Source organism: Gavialis gangeticus, unplaced genomic scaffold (assembly GCF_001723915.1).
Source record: "Gavialis gangeticus isolate Ggan-Ray unplaced genomic scaffold, GavGan_comp1, whole genome shotgun sequence".
Taxonomy (NCBI): Eukaryota; Metazoa; Chordata; order Crocodylia; family Gavialidae; genus Gavialis; species Gavialis gangeticus.
In genome coordinates this window covers 113,714,029-113,732,515 of record NW_017729025.1, presented here as the reverse complement: position 1 = coordinate 113,732,515, position 18,487 = coordinate 113,714,029, and the positions used below count along the sequence as shown (strand labels likewise).

The following is an 18,487-nucleotide window of genomic DNA, read 5'->3' as shown; positions in this document are numbered from 1 at the left end:
GATTCTTTGGTAATGAATTAAGAAGAATACTTGTAAAATTTATATTACATGAGGCATTATGACCTTTAATTCATACATTTATCCAGGCAGCTGTTTGTATGTTCTTTAGTGCACTGGTACTATCAGCATAGCAGATGTCCTTGATGCTTTTTTTCATTGATGACCACATATAAAGAGACTATAGCAATCTTAAAATGGTGCTCGAACTGCATGGATAGTCATCTGACAAATGCATCATCCAACTGAACTCAGTAATCACTGTGCAGATGCAGGGGGCCAGTCCATTTAGTTCTCTTTGCAGAATCAAAGCCACAATATCTAATTGAATGCATATTATGATTAATTTAATCTATTTGAATCTGAAATATTTTTCTATTGTCATCAGTTACCTTTGGCATAGATAAATCATTTTGAATGTTTTATTAAATGATTAAGCAGGTGAATAGTAATGTCACTTTTCATACTTCTTTTCTTTACCTGATTTTTAGACAATAAATAGTCTCAATATTATATAAGCTTTGTGACCCCCAAGACCTATCCAAAAGAAAAAAATGTAGCACAGGGAATGGAGCTCCATTCAGCTTTGCAGACCTAGATAAAGTCAGTGAATGCTGAGAAGACTGTGTTTACATTTTGAAGATCAGAATGAGGTCCTTTTGCTAGACTTTTCAGAAGGTGACATCCCAGAGTAGCACTATTTGTTGGTTCACAGCAGGACAGTTTTTTTGTATTTCACATAGGCTTGTTACTGCTCCATAAGATTTAAAAACACATTCATTTTGTCACCACTTGCTGACAAGCTTAAGATGCTGAAGTGTAAAGTTAATTTCTAGGAGTTGCTTTCTTTTCCTCAGTCTCATCATAGTGATTCCTTCATTCTTAAGCCAGAATTTTGCATCCATGCCTCTTTCTGTCCTTTCTAAGTAATAGAAGAAGAAATGCATGTAAGGGGAGATATAATCCATGTAGAGGACAAGCACAAATTGTATGCACTACTCACACTACCAAAGTACATTTTAGCAGGTTTTAAGTGATATGTAGGTCTTATCCATCTCATCTGCATGGGGTGAATTTCACCCTAAATGAAGATGCCAGGGAGTATGATGTGCTACATGTTGGAGATCATGTTTGCTATATGTTGGACCATCATTTACATCACCTTATCTAAGGCAGAGGTTCCCAACCACCAGGCCACGGACCCCCATCTATCCGCCTGGGCGAGTGGTTTCTACCACTGGCAATCATGTGTGGGGTTAAAGTTGGGCAGTTGGGGCAGCCCCGCGAGGAGGCAGCTGGCTCCATGTGCCCTGTCCTGTTCCCGTGCCAGTCCACAGTATAAAAAAGGTTGGGAACCACCTTTTTAAGGTGCAGCCAAAATAAAAACCTTCCTTGAAAATAGATTCTTCCCTTTTATAACATATCCACCTGTTTTTGGAATTGAAAAATACTGAATCCTTTAACCAAATGAGATGTAATCTCATTACACAGGGCAGTCACAAAATGGCTAATTCCAACTCTGCCCTTCAGATAGAAGTCCTAGTAGAAAACTTAAAGGTGATAGCAGTCTGAACCATAATATATACCTGCCTGCCAGTGACATTTTGTTATATGTTGCAATCTCCAGAATGCATTGAAATGGAATTAGTTACTTTTCAAGGCTACTGTTTTTAAAGGTCCAAAGTGAAAATTCTGTGACTGTTCTGTGGCATTTACCAGGTTTTTGTATGTAATCGGTGCTTATAAAAATCAGCATAACAAAACACTCCCTTGTGTATAAGCAGCCACAGACGTAGGAATGGCTCTCACAAGCATTTATAACGCCATATTTCCCTTCACTTGTTGACTTTTTACTACTAAGCATCTACTACAGGGTATTAACTGACTGTTCAAGTGACCAGCGGAAAATGATCTAAAAGAGGATGAGAAATTTTCTGATAAGGGCAGCTAACAACTCTGTGGAAAAGTTAAGAATAATTGCATGGAATGTTGCATCTCATGTAATTTTTTAGTTATAAACTACTTAAAATGCAGCTAATTAAAACAGATTTTTAATGTAGATTACTTAAATCTGAAACATTGTTCTGTTGTCACCAGTTACCCTTGGCACAAGTGAAATAATTGGAGATGATAATATTTAGCTGCCATCAAGTGTTCCTCATAATGTTCAGAAATGAGATGCAGCACTATGCAAGGTACAGTTTCCTGAACATGAGTAATGCCTGCATCCATCTTGTGCTTTACTTTGAGGACCAAAGAGGTTCAATCAGACTACTAGGAAGAAATATATATGGGACAAATTCTGATCATTGTCTTTTAATGTTAGTCACCAATAAAGATAACTTCATCATGTAAAATGCCTTGGAATTTTTAAGACTGGTCATTTAAAGCTGGACAGAGGTTTATATAAAGATTTTTTTACATTAGTTTCCCTGTACTCTATAGGCAGAGCTGGTAAAATTGCTGATAGATAAGGTTGCCTAACACCCCATATTAGACTCTATTTTCAGTTGCTTATAACTCTTCCAAATTATTAATTGAAGTTTTCTATGCCATGTGTCTGCCTCATACTGGTTGGTTGCCTTCCTTCCTTCCAATGTTTCAATAAAAAGTTGCAGGCACATCCAGAATGAATTTAAGAAACATTGCGTTGATTTTGCCATGTTAAAAATGAATTCTGAGAGCTTTTGTGCCTCCATGCCTTGGAGCAAGGATTTGAAATGGGGTGGTGATCACTTTGATATCAAGAATACGTCATCCCCATGATATCTAACCTGCAAAATATTGAGCCACTGGGGGTAAAAAATTCAAACATCTGTTCTTCCATGCTCAGTAGAGATTTATCAGAATACATCAGTTAAAGTCTCTGAAGAGTGCATCTTTACTGGTTATGCTTCTTTCAGCGGCTATAAATGTTGAGGAGGACTGTTCTTGCAACTTGTCCTCACAGCTAGTGGGAAGACACTATGGAACCATGCACAGAAACTGAGATCAAAGAGCCTGTTTTTCTTGAGCTTTCAGTGTTCCCCCTGTTTATACCCAGGTACTACAGAGGGAGAACTTGCCTTGCATGCAGAGGCACATGCATAGGAATGGGAAAGGTGGAGTGGCAGCAGAATGGATTGTTTAAAGAGGAGCTAGGGAAACAGGAGATTAGGATTAGGAACTTGTTGGACAGGAAGACCACGTACTGAGATCTAGGGGAAGAGACTGAGCCTGGCTTGGCAAAAGAGAAAGGAACTTTAAACTGGAGGGAAACTGGGGTAGGAGCAGGTGGGACTGAAAATCATTTGGATTTTGGAGAGGGATAATGGCAGAAATGTGAGCCAGTTGGAGGGAAGACGTCAAGTAAATGTGAGCCCAGGAAGTAGCTTGTGACAGGTGAGGTAAGGAGACTTGTGCAAGCTGCTCAAGGTAGTAATTTGGGATTAGAAATGTATGATAGAAAACTGAAATTGGATGAGAAGACTGTGATGAGTTGCTCAATGTGGGAAACTGGGACTATGTAAGGAAGACAGATCTGATGACAAGCCCACAGGATGCTTGAACAGAGCAAGCAGTCGTGGGGGAGACAGTATAATGACAGGCTGGAGGTGATAAGGAAAAAATAGGTTTAGAAGGCTTGGGAATAATTAAGGCAGAAGAATCTATAAATATTACAATAATAATTAATAAAAATACAATATTCCTCTAGAATATGGAAGGGAAGCAAACATTTATTCCAAAATAATGGAACAAAGAGGCAGCCCTGGAATTTATTATTCCAAAATAAATGTGTGTCAGTGAAGTACAAGTAATAGTGTCATAGAAAGCTCATGAGGAAATTAATAATTAGATCTGTGAGTAGGGATAATGGTGTGCTGCAAATAAGGCAGGGGCAATACATTGGACAAAAAGGAGAAAATAAAATATTTAGGATCTGCTCTTGTGATGATCGCTGTCCATCCTGCACATTGAATAGGGCAGGGATTCTGCAGGAAATAGTGCCTGATCATTAGTTAAAGACTATGTCATAGTAGGCATCTGTCTGTCTAGAGCAAGACGATAGAATTACGCCAAGTGAGACATCAGCTTGCTGAACATAATCCTCGCTTGAAAGATAAAGCGAAGCCAAGAATGATCTCTCCAGGGTGCAAAAGCCTGGATAGTGTATAGGCAGACAAGGTTCTTTGGATAGTGTATATGGAGACATTGATCTGCCTACACACCAGTGTTACCCTCGGCCTTGCTGGTTTATCCAAAGGAAAGGCAGGTACCAGTACACTTGGAACCAGCGTGGTCACAGGAGGTGCCAGAGAAAAGGAGATCATGCTTTTGTCCCCCTATTGGGGGTCAACTCCTAGACTGGCTGCCGACCAGGGCTAAAAAGCCCAGTCTACCCCATTATGGAGTGGACTTCAGTTCCACAGCTTTTTGGTGGCATTTCTTCTGCCAGGGGTAAAACCAGTAGCCTCCTGGATATATATTCTATTGTAACATTACTCAGATTTTAAAATTTCAGAAAAACTGTAAATTCTTTTATTTATCTGTATATTTGCTTTACTGCAGAACAGGAATGGAAAGCTTACTTACTCTTCCTTCTTCACCTTCAGTTGTAACACAATATAAAAACACATGTGAAGAGCCTCCATTCTTTCTTGCAGCTGCAATCTATCTTACTATGTCATAATAATACAGACTCAAACAGGCACCAGGGTTAGGTTGGATGAGTAAGCTCTGCTCTACCATTTTCTAATTTCTGAGTGTATTGGATGTGCAACCATAATGTTCCTTTTATGTAGGTTTTTTGTGTAAAGATAATATTGCTTTATGAATCACCCCCTATTCTACTGTAGATAGGTGCACAAATGATCCAAGGGTCATTTTCTACCTCTCCCCATGCTTTATTGACTTTTGCTATCTCTCATTCACACTACTTCATAGTGGCTAAAGAAAGTGATTTAGTGATGTTTGTACCAATTAACATATTCCAGTTTCAAACTGATTGTTAATCAGGTTACCTCTGAAGTACAAATCAGATCTTCATTGGCTTAAAGGTATTTGGAAAGTGTCAAAGCCACTTGTAAAATGCTGTGGGTTCTGGTGAGCTAGTATTTACATCCTTTTACATTAACTCTGCAGCTTCATCTATTTGCTCCCAGTGGCTTCAAGAAGTGTTTGGAAATGTTAGTTGATGGCCAATACAGCTGGTTAATGACAATGATGCAAGTCGGGAATTGTAAATGAGCTGAAGAACCATGACTGCAGTTGTGCAGCTGCTGCCAGCAGCCACTTTTCTTTTTGCCTCCATTCCCCAGTTGGTGCATGGGGCATTTGCTCCATTTGCCCCATCCTCATTATGCCACTGTGGATGTACCCTGAATATCTCTCTCACTTATTCACTGATGCACTGCCCTCTCCATTTTCCTCAAAAATCCCATCTGCTCCATAAAAAAATCCAGTTCTAAGACTATGTGTTACTGTGGCCCCCTGCCTATAATGGGCTGAGCACCTCCTGTGCACTTCTGAGTGTCTTCAACTTACAGCTCTGAAAGGACTTATACCACATCTACATGGCACAGTGGCAAAAGAACCATTGCCCTTGTCTACCCTAGACTGCTCCCCTGAAACTCCCCACCACCTCTAATTTCCATGTAGCTATGAAGGCTTAGCTATTCTAGGAGTACTAGTCTAGACTAGTCACTTTTGGTCACCAGTGCTGTAACCACCACTTTTGGTCACCAGTGCTGTCATTTCCATGCTTGGAAACAGAGTGCATGATAGTTAAAACCCTGGCAGCTGATCTACTGTAGTGACTATGCCACTGTTAGCACATGTAGCACTAATGGGAACTTTTAAAGAAAAAAAAATAAAGTGTAGAAACCCCATAGATATTAACAGGAGCATGATTATAACCTGAAAATATTTATTTTCATTATCAGGCAGAAAAACCTCAGCTCTACCCATGAGCACGTCCTTTGTGTGTGCTCACGGGATCATACCCATTTTGTGTATTCAAACTGTGAGAAACTCAAGGGAATGTTTTTTTATTTGCTAATATAGTTATTATAAAACACTTTATACATTTATAATACTATGCACATCATAATTATAATGTTATATCCAGTAAAGAAGATGCCTCTAGAATGAACGGTCAGAGCAAACCATGTTGGACAAGGAAACGTTTACATGTAGAAACATCTCTCGACAAGTCTACATATTAAATACTCACCCAATTTTAGAAGCTTGGCTATAGAAATACTTTCCAGAGTCAGATCCACAAACACAGTCCTGGAAAAAATGAAACAGCAACAGACAGTATGAATTCCCCTGACCTTGCAGTCCCAGGGTCAGGCATCTTTTTTGTACTTTTGTCCCATTAACAATAGATTGTGCCCAAGGTTTTTGCTTGATTTAACATATTGTCTTCATTTCAGTTATCTATCCCCTTCCTTTTGCAGAAATTCTCATGGAGTATCAGCTTTTTTCTGTTTTGTAGCAATTTATCCCAAACTTATTTAGGATTTTTTTTATTTGTAATACTGGAAAAATGAGTTTTGGTACAGTTGTTCATTCTGTATGATGATAAAGTGCTGTGGGAACAGGAAATTCGGCCATTTTGAATTTTTTTCATTTAAAATAGGATTGAAAATTAATTTAAAAATCCTCCATGAAACAGCACTTTAAAAATAATATTTTGTTTAGGGTCAAATAAAATGTTTCCTTTTTATAGAGGCAAAACATTTTATATAGGTTATGACTTTTTAAATGTTATATTAGAATTTGTAGTACTGTATAAAATAAAATGAATCTCCAAATTACAAGTCATTTCAAAACAAAAAAAGCATTACCATTCATTTCCAATCAGTTCAAAATGTTTCATTTCAATTGTTTTTTAAAAAGACATTTTGTGAACGTGCTCATATTCCTGTGGAACATTTTGACTGAATTTTGACTGAGTCTTCATTTTTGTCACAAAAAAATGTTAGTCCAGTAAAAAATGTTAGGCCAGATGTACTCATTAGGCAAAATTCCTATTAAATTCTGTTGATAGTAAGCAGTCACACTAGAAATCTGATTGTAATATTTCTGGATCCAAACCTAGTCTATAAACTATGCATTGGCATTAGTGAGACTATTGTGAACTACTTGTGTAAATGTTTTGGGGATTGGCACCCAAGTGACTTAAATAGCCAACTACAACTAACTAACACAACTCAAATTTGAATCTCAGCTTTTGAAGAGTGAATTACCTTCTTAAAAGTAGTCTATGAAATATTATTAACTATTTACTACAGCTAAGAAAATCAGGATTATCTAATGGGTATCGTGAATGGAAAGAAGTGTGAAAACAAGTTTTAAAATGCTGCATTCATTGAGCTGTCATTATTTGGGTGAAACTAGCAGAAAAGGAATTTATCATATTCACCAGTTAACAGTATAATTAGGTGAATAATCCTTAATAAAGACGTACTTATTAAATTTACCTTATTTTAATTGAAAACTGGTTGTGATCTTCTTAAATTTATTATTCAAAATGGTTCACCAGCTCATTCATTGTTTTGTAGAGTATTTTAGTATAAAAATGTGAAATTCAGGATCTTTTAATTCGCCACACAGGTCCACGAATAAGTTTCTATTTTCAAGTTGGGTGAGTGCAGATGTTACCTTTTAGAATCAAATTTGTATGTATTTCTTTATATTCTGCAATGTTTAATTAAAACTTACTGTTTCAGCAAACATTACTGGCAGTTAGCTCTTCACTGGAATAAGCATGAAAAGGAAGTAGAACTATTAATGCTGTGTCTCTGATATTGATTCGGGCCTTTAGTCACAACTACAGAGAGAGAGTATAATGTAGTATAGCGTAAGGTGGCTGGAATTACTGCTGTTAATAATAATAAGCTTAATTGAATGAAGTATACAGATTTAAAAATGACTACAATAATTTCTTGGAAAAATTTAAGAATGTCTTCTTTGGGAGTTTTGCCTGAGTAATAACTGCAGATCCAGGCCTCCAGACAGTATCTGGTTTGCTTATTGTTAATATTATATTATTTAAAAGTTCCCCTGTCTTTGACAGAGCAGAGTAAGATGACAGGAACAAACTGCAATCCAAATAATACAAATCAGTGCCAATGTATATACAATGTAAACGTTTATAATTTATTATGCATTTAAATGTGCACAGCACATACACCACAATATTGAACAGCACCTGTATAAAACTACAGACAGATTCTGGTAAATGGTGAAAGCTCATACCATGGAACACCAATATAAAGATTTTACAACAGTATTTGAAAGTTACAACTACCTCTGAATACATGTAGGATGAGGTGGTCAGCTGTGGATTTTAATGGAGTGAAAGGTGACATAGGAGAAACATTCTTCAAATGAATTCTTCGCAACTTTGCTTTCTGAAACTTGGAAACAGTGTGAGGTTTCAGAGGTAGTGGCAATAATTACACAGATGATTACTCACATACAGAAAACAAAGAAAGTACAGAAATCCCCCGAATTGCAGAAAAATCCATGAGCACCACACTTGCCAGGTGCTCCCTTGCTTTGACTTTGTTTTAAACTCTGTTTTAATTTTGAGCAGCAGCAGTAGATGGTTTAAGATCTGGTCCTGCTAATACTTGGATCTCACTGAACTTCTGATAAGCAGCTTTATTCTTCAAGGTCATTTGTCAGTACAGTATATAAGCAAGTATATGTGAGTGTAGTAGAATGGAAACTTTTCATATAGGAATGTAAAAAGAAAATCAAGATGAACTCAAATCATTGCAGCTTTGTGATTTGTACCTGTTCAAAATTCATTAGTTTAATTTGGAAGATGATTTGTAAACATCCTCTAAGAATATTAAATTCATATTAAAATCATACTCTAAACATTGTAGTCAGTCTTGGTTGCAACTTAAGCAAGTTATGTCCAAATGATAAAGTAGCACGTTTAAAACAAATTTAAAGCTTGCCATCATTTTGGGCTCTGCACTCCTCTCCCCACCCCCTCCATGATCAAACCTGTCTTTCCTTCATCGCTTTAGAGACACGGGTTACATTTGCAAAATATATAAAGAAAAATATAGGGTTACTTGATGACCATATAGTGCTGCAGCCTGACAGCTGTCTGCAAATATTTTCTCCATGATTATCCTTACTAAAAGTAAATCACTGGGTAAAGATAGCTCAAACGTGACAAGGCTCAAATAGGACGCAACCAACTCTATCTCGAATTCTTTTGGCTACATATGGAAAAAAAAGAGATTTGGGATTGCAAAGATCATCCCCTCCCTGCCACTGGAATTATAATACTGAACAGAAAAGTGTGCACCATCTATGCAGATTTTGTTAGGAGACTGGCTTCAAGGAGTTAGTGAGGTAGAAATTAATGAACTTTGTCAGGGAATGAGACACAGAGAAGAGCAGCATATTTCTCCTTCCAAACACTGCATTTGAAATTAATAATAAATAAATATAAAACAACTTCAATTGCTTGAAGCCAATCTGACTGTTGTCTATAGAGTTTCTTGGAAAATGTATTTTGATTATAGTTTTTAAAAATTACTTGTGCTCTAGAGTTTCATGATCTTTGGAACATACATGTCGTCTCCAAACTTGAAGAGGGAATTTTGATTTGAATCAATATACTTAGCCTATGATAGCATATTTTACAGCATGTGTGTGTTGGGGGAGGGGTAGACACACACTTTTTCAACCTAATATGCAAAGCAATCATGTAATATGAGCTTCCTCTAAGGGCCACAAAAGAAATTATGCTCCTATGTATCTAAACAGAAAGAGGGGAAAAATGGAGCTTATATAGTTGCTTAAAGGGTCTCTACTGCCTAGCAGCTCTACTAAGATTGACTGCAGGAAAGTTCAAAGTTCAGCACTGGCAGATCTAAAAACAGATTTGTGGGGTAGTACTTCAACACTGCACTTTCTGTACCAGAAGAAAACGGATACTGTTTCAATTAAATAGCAACACTGCACAAAGGAGGTCAGACATTGTATGTTGCTACAAGCTAGCATCAAAACTGAGAAAGGTTTGCACAGCTCATTTTCAAAGACTAAGACCTTATCTGGTGGCAATATTTTGTTTTGTTTTTTAAGAAGAAAACAAACAAATATGAGTACAAGAACAAACACCATACAACACACAAACAGTGCAAAACATTGTAATATAGGAATCGAATTTCACTTGTTTTAAAACACATAATAGCAGCACACCTGTGAGAACTTAAAAAAAAGGTTAAATAAACCACAATGCAGAAGTCTTCCACTGTTGCACCATTAAATGACATCCCTTGGGTTGGAGGTTTGCTCTGTTTTGTTTTTTAGAAATAAAAAAAAATCAGGGCTATAAATAATTTTGTGGCAATATATACATATTTAAATAATTAATTTAAATATTTTACACCTACTCTTGCATAAAACTCTCCAATAAAAGTGCACCATGTTTTCCCCCAAGCCTGTGTTTTGTCTCTTCCCCTGCACTGAGGTAGGTCTGAAGGGAGATGTCTCAGATTCTAGGTAGAAAATGTGTCACTGTCATTGTGGGAGACACCTTGTTGCCTTTCTTTGTTCTTCCATTTTTGCTCAGAGCTATGTACATCCCAGGGTAAATTCTGGACTCGTAAGCATTGTAGTTGTTTGGCAGGAGAATCTCTTTGAATTTACATTCATCATTGAAATGGGTCTGAAATAAAAAGAAAAGGGAAGGGAGAGGGAGAAATTAAATATCAGACATGGAAATAGTATTGCCACCAGGCGTAGGCCTGATGGAGGAAAATGCACAGCTGATTTTTTCTCCTGGAAATCTTTTGAAGTGATTGTCGGACTGAAGCTTCAGACAACCCATCAGAGGCCACCCATTAAGGTTTTTAAGATCTGGGTCATATGTTTGAATGGACTAAGAGCATCTAGTCCCAGTGTCTACATACTGGTGGAAAAGTGAGACCCTTTTCATGGCAGATAGTGCAGCTCTATAATTTTAAGGCCAAATTCTGTTCACTTTCTCTTGTAGAGCTAGTCAGTGGGCCTTCTCCTCATTTGCCAGAGGCAGGATTTTAACTTTTAGTCCTCACATGGCTTTCTATGGGCATTCTGAATTGTAATCACATACGTCATGTTATTTAAACATAAAAAACTATTGAGCTCCCTGAGTTTACTGTACAACTAACAACAACGATTTCTTGGCTTCCAAAAATATTCACTGCATTTCCAGCAAGAAATGACATGGGATTTCTCATAGCTCAGAAGTCTCCAAATATTAACCTTCCCCCCCCCTTCTCCCACCTTCTTTGAAGAGGGAAGAGGGAAAGCATTTTAAAGGTACTTACAATAATATTTACACACAGTATTTACAGTATTTCCTCCTTCTTAAATCTTAGTTTTGAATGAGAAGCTTGAATCCATCAAAGAGACCAGGCAAGCAGACAGGGATGAAAGTAAGTAACGTGCAGTGGTTGGTTAGGCAGGCATAAAGGGAGCAGGTGTTGCAGGTGTCCCCAGGTACTGATACCAGTGCAGCTAAAAGCTGGCTCTGGCAGGTACTGTAGTAACAAATGGAGTCATGTCTATTATTAATGGCTTCAAAACCCAGTTTTGTTAGGGTGAGAGCTCCACCTGCCACAGTGAGCCTGCAGGGGAGAACAGTGGGTATTAGGTCACCCAAAGCACACAAAGCAGCAGAATGGCCCCTTTAGAAATGTTGCCAGGGAAGATGTACTGTGAGAGCCTGTGCCTGCCTTGATTGTAGTCAATGGAAAAAGTCCTTTAGACCAGTGGTTTGCAACCTTCTTTTGTACCAGGACCCATCTCTAAACATTGATGGCCAGTCCCAACCCAGTGCCCCTCACTCCTGCCTCCCTGGCCCCCTCACATCCTAGTGTGTGGGGCAGAGGGTGGGGGGCCAGCAGCCCCTTGCAGGCTGGAGCTCTGTCAGCCTGCAGGGGAAGAGTCACAGTTTCCCACATTTTAAAGGAGAATCCATTTTTAAAGTTTGTTTGTGACCCTGTCATATATTCTGGTGACCCACTTTTGGTGGAGAACCACTGCTCTAGACTCTGCTGGCAGAGGATCAGGCCCTCAGAGAATTGCTCTGGATGCTTCACAGTCTTATTCAGGCAAAACTTCACTGCCAGCTTGGGCTGAGCTAGGGAGGGTGGGATCTGCCCCTTGTTCAACCAAAGGGCCTTCTAAATGCATGTGGGGAGACTGGAAAACAGACACGGCATTGATAGCAAAGCCAGCCTGAAACTAGAATGCTCCATGCAGGATCACAGGGCTGCATGATGCTGCCCACAGTCACTCATACAAAGGGGAAAGCAACCAGGCGAGGGAAAGCTGGAAGTGACCAGAAACAAGACTTGCATTATTATTCTTCCAACCAAGTGGGTTCAACCAAATGAAATCCTTTTAACTCTTTGCTCCCAAGATGATTATCTTGTAAGGTCCCTCCCAGCCCCTAGCATCTCTGCAGTGTCAAACCGCGGGCTCAGCCTCCCCTTCTCTCCTGCCCTACCAGATTTGCTTGGCGGGCGAGGTAGGAGCCCCGAGATGCCTGCCTGTCCGTCAGCAGCCTGCCGCAGCCTTCCCAAACAGCGATCACTCATGAGCTGTCGGCTATTGACTTGTCTTGCCATAAAAGATCACACGTGGGACTGATCAGAAGCTAAAGTTCCCCCGGAGGAACGGAGCAGGTACATGGATACCTGATTGAAGCTGTTAATATCTGGGGGGTGGGGGGAGTTTCCCCCCTGAATCCAGACTGGCATGTGGGCTTGCCAAACAAAGGGATTACTGTAGTTGTGGACATACTTAACAATATGGGTGGTCCATGGTTGAGTGACTCTATTTTCCGCCCAGTAAGTGCATCCCCTGGCTGGGGAGGCAAAGAATGGCGTTGACATCAAAGGCTCCGCCGCAGTCGCAGCCGTGCACCGCACACCTTGCAGTCACCGCCGCACCAAGGCTGCTCCGGGGAGCTGGGCCGATGGCGACCCGCGGCACCCCGCGCCCTTGCCAGCACTTCCCCGTACTTACAGAGCCGTAGAGTTTGCCTTTGCTATTCATGGCTACGAAGAGGCCACTCTTCACGCCAAAGAGGCTCACCACCCCCCTTTCCACTGGAGAGATCTCGAGCAGACCTGTGGGCGATGCAGAAGGAGTCAGATAGCAGATGTCCTGCAAGAATGCGGGATTACATTACTGCGCCTTCATCTGCGGGGAGCCCAGGGCCACTCCAGCCCGGTCCCCCCCAGCCAGGCTGGACTATAATGTTCCTAACTCCTCGGCCCAGCTGCCTGCAGGGTCACGATTGCTCTTTGTGTCAGGCAAGCTTCTTGGAGTGGAGGCGATATCTTTTATTAGACCAGCTGAGTCGCTGGGGAGGGGGCTGGAGGGGGGGGGGTTCTTTACAAGCTTTGCAAGCACCCTTCTTCAGGCATGTCTTTGTGGCAGGTTTCCAACCAAGCCACTGCCTGGAGTCATTCATTTCCCTCGGATTTGGCTAGACTCTGGGTCCTTCCCCCGGTTAAAAATAAGTAGCAATAACGTCGTGGCAAGTGAACCATTTGTCACGGTGCTGCCTCCCCCACCCCTCCCCGATCCTATTGTTTCAGTTGGGTATCAGATAGAGTCACGGGCCACGGGGTTAAGACACGAACAGATGCTTGTCGATTGGGTTCTCCTCACTCCTGGCGATGGCATTGCTCCCAAATGAGCGTCTGGGGCGGAAAAAAGAAGAGGCTGCCCGCTGTGGGCCGAGCATCCAGATGTTGGCGTGGGCAGAACACCTGGTTCTTTCCGATAGCAGGACAAATATTGCTTTAAGCAATTCCAGCCTCACACACAAGCCTCCTGCCCACGTCCCTCCCGAGCAAGTGCCTCATTGTTAGCCCCTAAAGGTGATGACGAATAAAAATAGAAGTGAAGGCAGGAGCAAGGGGGAAAAAAAGGAAAGAAAAACAGCCTTTCCCCATTGATCCCCGCGGCTCATGGGTGCCCCTGAAGCCTATGTGTGTTTCGCACACATGCTGGAGACGTGCTCTTTTTTTCTTTTCTTTTCTTTTCTTTTTCGTGGCTCATCTGGGGGTCTCCTGCAGGATCGGAGCTACCGAGCTGAGACCCCGGGTCCCCCTGCGCCGCAGCAAGGCGGCTGGTGCAGCTTCATTTGGACCGTGCTTCTTTGGGCTGCTTTGCAGCTGACTTTGGAAAGCCGCTCACAAGACCTAGGTAACCAGCTGCAAGAACACCCCCCAGAAAAGGGGCCCTTGCGCTGCTCTGTGCAAGGGGCTACAAGAGGCACTCTTGGGAGAGCGGATCTACTTTCTAGATGGTGGAAACACAATCAATACCCCCCCCCCCGCCCTGGGGAGGAAACAAAAAATCCTTTTAAAAAACAACAGAGGTCTCTGCTCCAGGGGGACTTAAGGGAGGGCACCGGCCCGGGCAGCGGGGTCAGCAAGCAGGTGAGTTGCGCTGGAAGCCACCAGCGAGCCGAGCCCTAGATCCGCTCTTGAAACCGCCCAGGTGGGGGGCACGGGGAGGGAGGGAGGCAGAGAGAGAGCGGGGCGGGGGGGAGAGCGAAAAAAAAGACGAGAAGCCGCTTACTGTATCGATTTTCGTTGTGAATCCCGTTGATTCTGCCGTCTGGCAAAACTTGGATGTGAAACCCGATGCCCACGTTGCAGTAGAGACGTCGCAGCCTCTTGATGCCCAGCAGATAGTCCCCGTCCCGGCTGAGCTCCTTCCTCTCCCCCGGGAGCCGGGCCATGGAGCGAGAGAAGAGAGTCTCCCAGCGCCACTCCAGGGTGTCGTTGTGCTGGGCAGCGAAGGGGACGCAGCGCGCCACCCAGGGCGAGAGCAGTCCCAGGAGCAAGATTGGCAAGAAGGCCGAGGGGAGAGTCATCCTGATCAACATGGGCAGCACACGTGGTTAGAAAGGGAGTCAATTGCTCTAAAAATACCCTCGCCTCCGAGCTCCCACTTTATACTTAGATCAAAGAAAAAAAAAAAGGAAAAGAAAAAGGAGAAGAAGTAGCAAAGGAGGGAACCCAGTAGCTCAGTCCCCAGAGGAGCTATGGTTTTCCTGGTCAGGTTGCATAGGGGAGGAATCCTGCGAGCCAGGGGAGGGAAAAAAAAAGGAAGAAAAAAAAAACCCCAAGAAAAAAAAAAAAACAACAAACCAACACAACCCCAGGAGGACCGGCTCAGCTGAAGCTTATTCTGAACTTGATCTCAACTCCAGAAGTCTTGTCTGAAGTGTTGATCTTCTTCTATAGCTGCTCAGCCATAGCGCTTTAGCCCTGGCCACGATATTTATATATCCATGTGCGTTGGTACCTATTACATCACCACCTACTGCTGTATGCTGCAGCCTTCAATCCAGTTTAACACAAGTCAAATTAGCACCCCTACATGCTAAACAACTCCGAATCGTGTCTTGAGGGCAGAAAGCAAGGATTTCTTTTTCTAAACTAGCTGGAAAGGCCAACTTTCAAAAAGAAAACGTCACATTTTGCGTTCATCCCATGCAGTCTTGTTTTTCCTTTCCTTTCCTTTCTTTCTTTCCTTCCCTTTCCTTTCTTTTTTCTTTGCTTCTCTTTTCTTCTCCTTCCCTTTCCTTCCCTTTCCTTTCCTCTCTCTTTTTCTTTCTTGAACTGCTCACAAGTGCTAATGCAGGACACAAAAATCCAAGAATGCCCAACACAATGTCTGACTTTGTGGAAATCTGTGGAATTCAGGCTTTTGCTCTATCCAAGCGACACGGTTTACAGTTTGCTGGGTGCAAAAAAATTCCCTTCATGGAAAGCCAAGAGAGTTTGTTGCATGGGAGGTTTCAGAAATGGAAAAATGAAAGAATTTATGGGGGGAACACATTTAGCAAATCAAAGGGCTAAGTCTTTAATAAGGGGAAAAATGTTGAAAGGGACACACAACGTCCAGAAAGCAAACGATTTTGTGTTTCAATTGAAAAGGTCACTTTAAGAAATCGCAATACATTGCTTTACTTGAGACGGCAGAAGTCACAAGTGCTCACAAATACTGACACAAGCCCTTAAGGGTACAGTAGGTTTGTAATCTCCGTGTATGTCAGACATTCACTTATTAGGGATCACAGCTCTTTCCCCACTTGTGTATGGTGAAGGATTAAGGATACAGATCTTTTCTGCCTTTTGTATCTTCCGCGGTCACTTAATTCAAGGACTGATGCGGCATCCCAGGGCTGCAGCTCGTTTCGAGTCTGTGTTCACCCTTTGGGCTCAGTTCCCTGCATGTAACATTCACGATATTAATAATAATAATTAAAAAAAATTGCAAAGGCTCCAGACCAGAAGTTTTGCGATCATAAATCCGGGGACTGCCAATGCTCTGCTCCCTGCCTTAGCCTCATCTTTCTCGCCGTGCCTTCAGAAACAACAGGTGGGAGGATGTCAGAACAATTTTGGATGGTCCTGAGTTAATATGCAACAAAGAAAAGTTGCTTGTGACTCAGGTCTTTTATAGCCCCGAGGAAGGCTTGGTCTTTTTCACGCCAGCAAAGCACTCCCGCTGCTCCAACAGAGGATGCGAGAGGAAAGAGAATTGCCCCGAGGTGGATGACAGCTCACCTAGGTGCGAAAACCTCTGACCTTCGCTAAACGTAAGCAAGCTTTAGGTTTAGCTGATGTCCTTTCCCCCCCTTCTTGTGAGGTGCACGCAGGGTTTGTTTCGTGTGTGTGGGTGTGTGTGTGTGTGTGCGCGCGCGCCCATCGCTTTCTACACCCTCTAGGATTCACAGGAGCGCCCTGCTTGCTTTTTTGGATGAATGCAACTCGGTCCCCAAAGACTTAAACAACTCAGACTCTTGCCTGAGTGTGACAGACAAGCAAGTGTGTGTGAGTGTGTGTGTGTGCGCTTTATACATGGTATCATTGACATTTCTGACCCATGAGAGTTTTAAAGGTAGGGTGCCTGATCCAAAGTCCATTCAAGTCAAAGGAACCCTACCCCACTTATTGAATGCAGCAAGTTTTGAATCACCCCCATCAAGGGCATGTAACCATTCTGGGCCAGCCTCTGATACCCTTCCTGCATGGCTCACTCTAGGAGCTCCCACTTCCCCTGCAGGCCTGAGGTTATTGATGCACCTAATAAGTGAGGGTATATCTGCATCTGGCTCCTTGAAAGGGAAATGGACATCTGCCTGACTAGGGATTCCGGCTACTTCCCTGCGCTGCACCCCCCTCTTGTGTGAAAGACACTGGAAAAGAAAGATCCCAAGGCAGGTCATAGTGGGGATGCTATTCCCAAAACTCATCATTAGAATTAAGAGGCTTAGGAGAGGTGTTCTGCTAACAAGCCATTCAAAGGAAAAGGCTCCTACTTCAGGGAGCACAGACTAATGGTTAGAGTAGGTGTGTAAGAAGCAGCCCTTCATGGTGCTATTGCCCACATGGCACTGATGCATTTTGTTCCCTTGGGGAAGTTACAGTCTGTGGTTCACTTCACCTGCCCTTCTGCCACATTAATATGTTCCTAAATTCTATGGATCTGTTATGATTAGAAATTGGGAGGTTAGATTAATTTGTAAATAACTGACTAAATATTGCTGGTTAATGTTTGTAAAGTACATAGTGCAAATGACAGCCCCTGAGCCACAGTGATTACAGCCTAAGGTTGCAGTCCTGCAAACATGCAAGTGGGTGCATCTACATGAGATGCTAACTGCATGGTAGCCTAGTAACACTGCACAGTAGTGCATCACAGCATGGACAGTGCTAATATGCTACTATGCAGGATTATTAAGCTATTGCTCAGTAGTATCAATAAAATGGCATTCACTGGCATTACTGTACAGTAACTCTGGTTACTGCATATTTATCTAGTACTTGATTATACAAGTACTACAAGAAATGTGCAGTAACCACTGTGTATTAATGAATGTATAGACACACCCGGTAGATATTTAACTCTGGGTACCTATTGAAGCTTGAGGTTAATACTGTGCATGAAGGCTCAGGTCCTCAAAAATATTGAGTTACCTAACTCCCACTGAAAAAAAATGGAGTTAGGTCCTGAAGTACCTTTGAGGATCTGGGACCCTATGTTTGCAAGAGCAGATCATGTACTGTGCTTCAGACAGTTAAATGAATGTTGCCACAGTGCAATTCATTAGTATAATAACGGATAAGGAATGTAAAGTATAATAAGAGATAGTTTAATCAGTCTTTATTTCCATTACCACTTTGAATAAAGGCTTCCCTGGCAATAAAAGTGATAAGATTCCAACCAAAGATAAAGTTCTGAAATCTGTCTGTTAATTTGCTATATTTATACATAAACATCTAGGGTTTAATTTATATGAAGAAGCCTTAGTATTATGACAATTAGTTCATTAAATTCATCTTCTACATGGGAATCCCATTCAGCATCATGACCTCCACATAACCCACTGTAAGTCTGATGCTCCATTGTCCTGCACTTGTGCATTTATTTTAAAATGAGTGTGCTGCCAAAC

The 18,487-nt window shown here is 41.7% G+C and overlaps 1 protein-coding gene across 2 annotated transcripts; it reads right to left on the bottom strand.

Annotated features, from left to right (window-relative positions):
• Positions 1-8,121: 8,121 nt before the first annotated feature.
• Positions 8,122-14,986, bottom strand: FGF4 (fibroblast growth factor 4). Of its 2 annotated transcripts, XM_019519447.1 has the most exons (3): positions 14,599-14,986; positions 13,030-13,133; positions 8,122-10,681 (listed from the first exon to the last, which is right to left on the bottom strand). In XM_019519447.1, exons 1-3 carry the CDS (start codon positions 14,906-14,908, stop codon positions 10,505-10,507), a joined length of 591 nt encoding a protein of 196 aa, XP_019374992.1. In that variant the 5' UTR covers positions 14,909-14,986; the 3' UTR covers positions 8,122-10,504. The 2 variants fall into 2 exon arrangements, with proteins under 2 accessions (XP_019374992.1, XP_019374991.1); XM_019519446.1 differs by lacking the exon at positions 8,122-10,681 and having other exon boundaries at positions 11,966-13,133.
• Between the last annotated feature and the right edge of the window lie 3,501 nt (positions 14,987-18,487).

Coding starts and splice junctions, on each gene's coding strand:
- FGF4 (XM_019519446.1), bottom strand. CDS start 14,908: ATGTTGATCAGGATGACTCTCCCCTCGGCCTTCTTGCCAATCTTGCTC. Junction 13,134..14,598: donor TCACAACGAAAATCGATACA/GTAAGCGGCTTC, acceptor CATCGCCCACAG/GTCTGCTCGAGATCTCTCCA.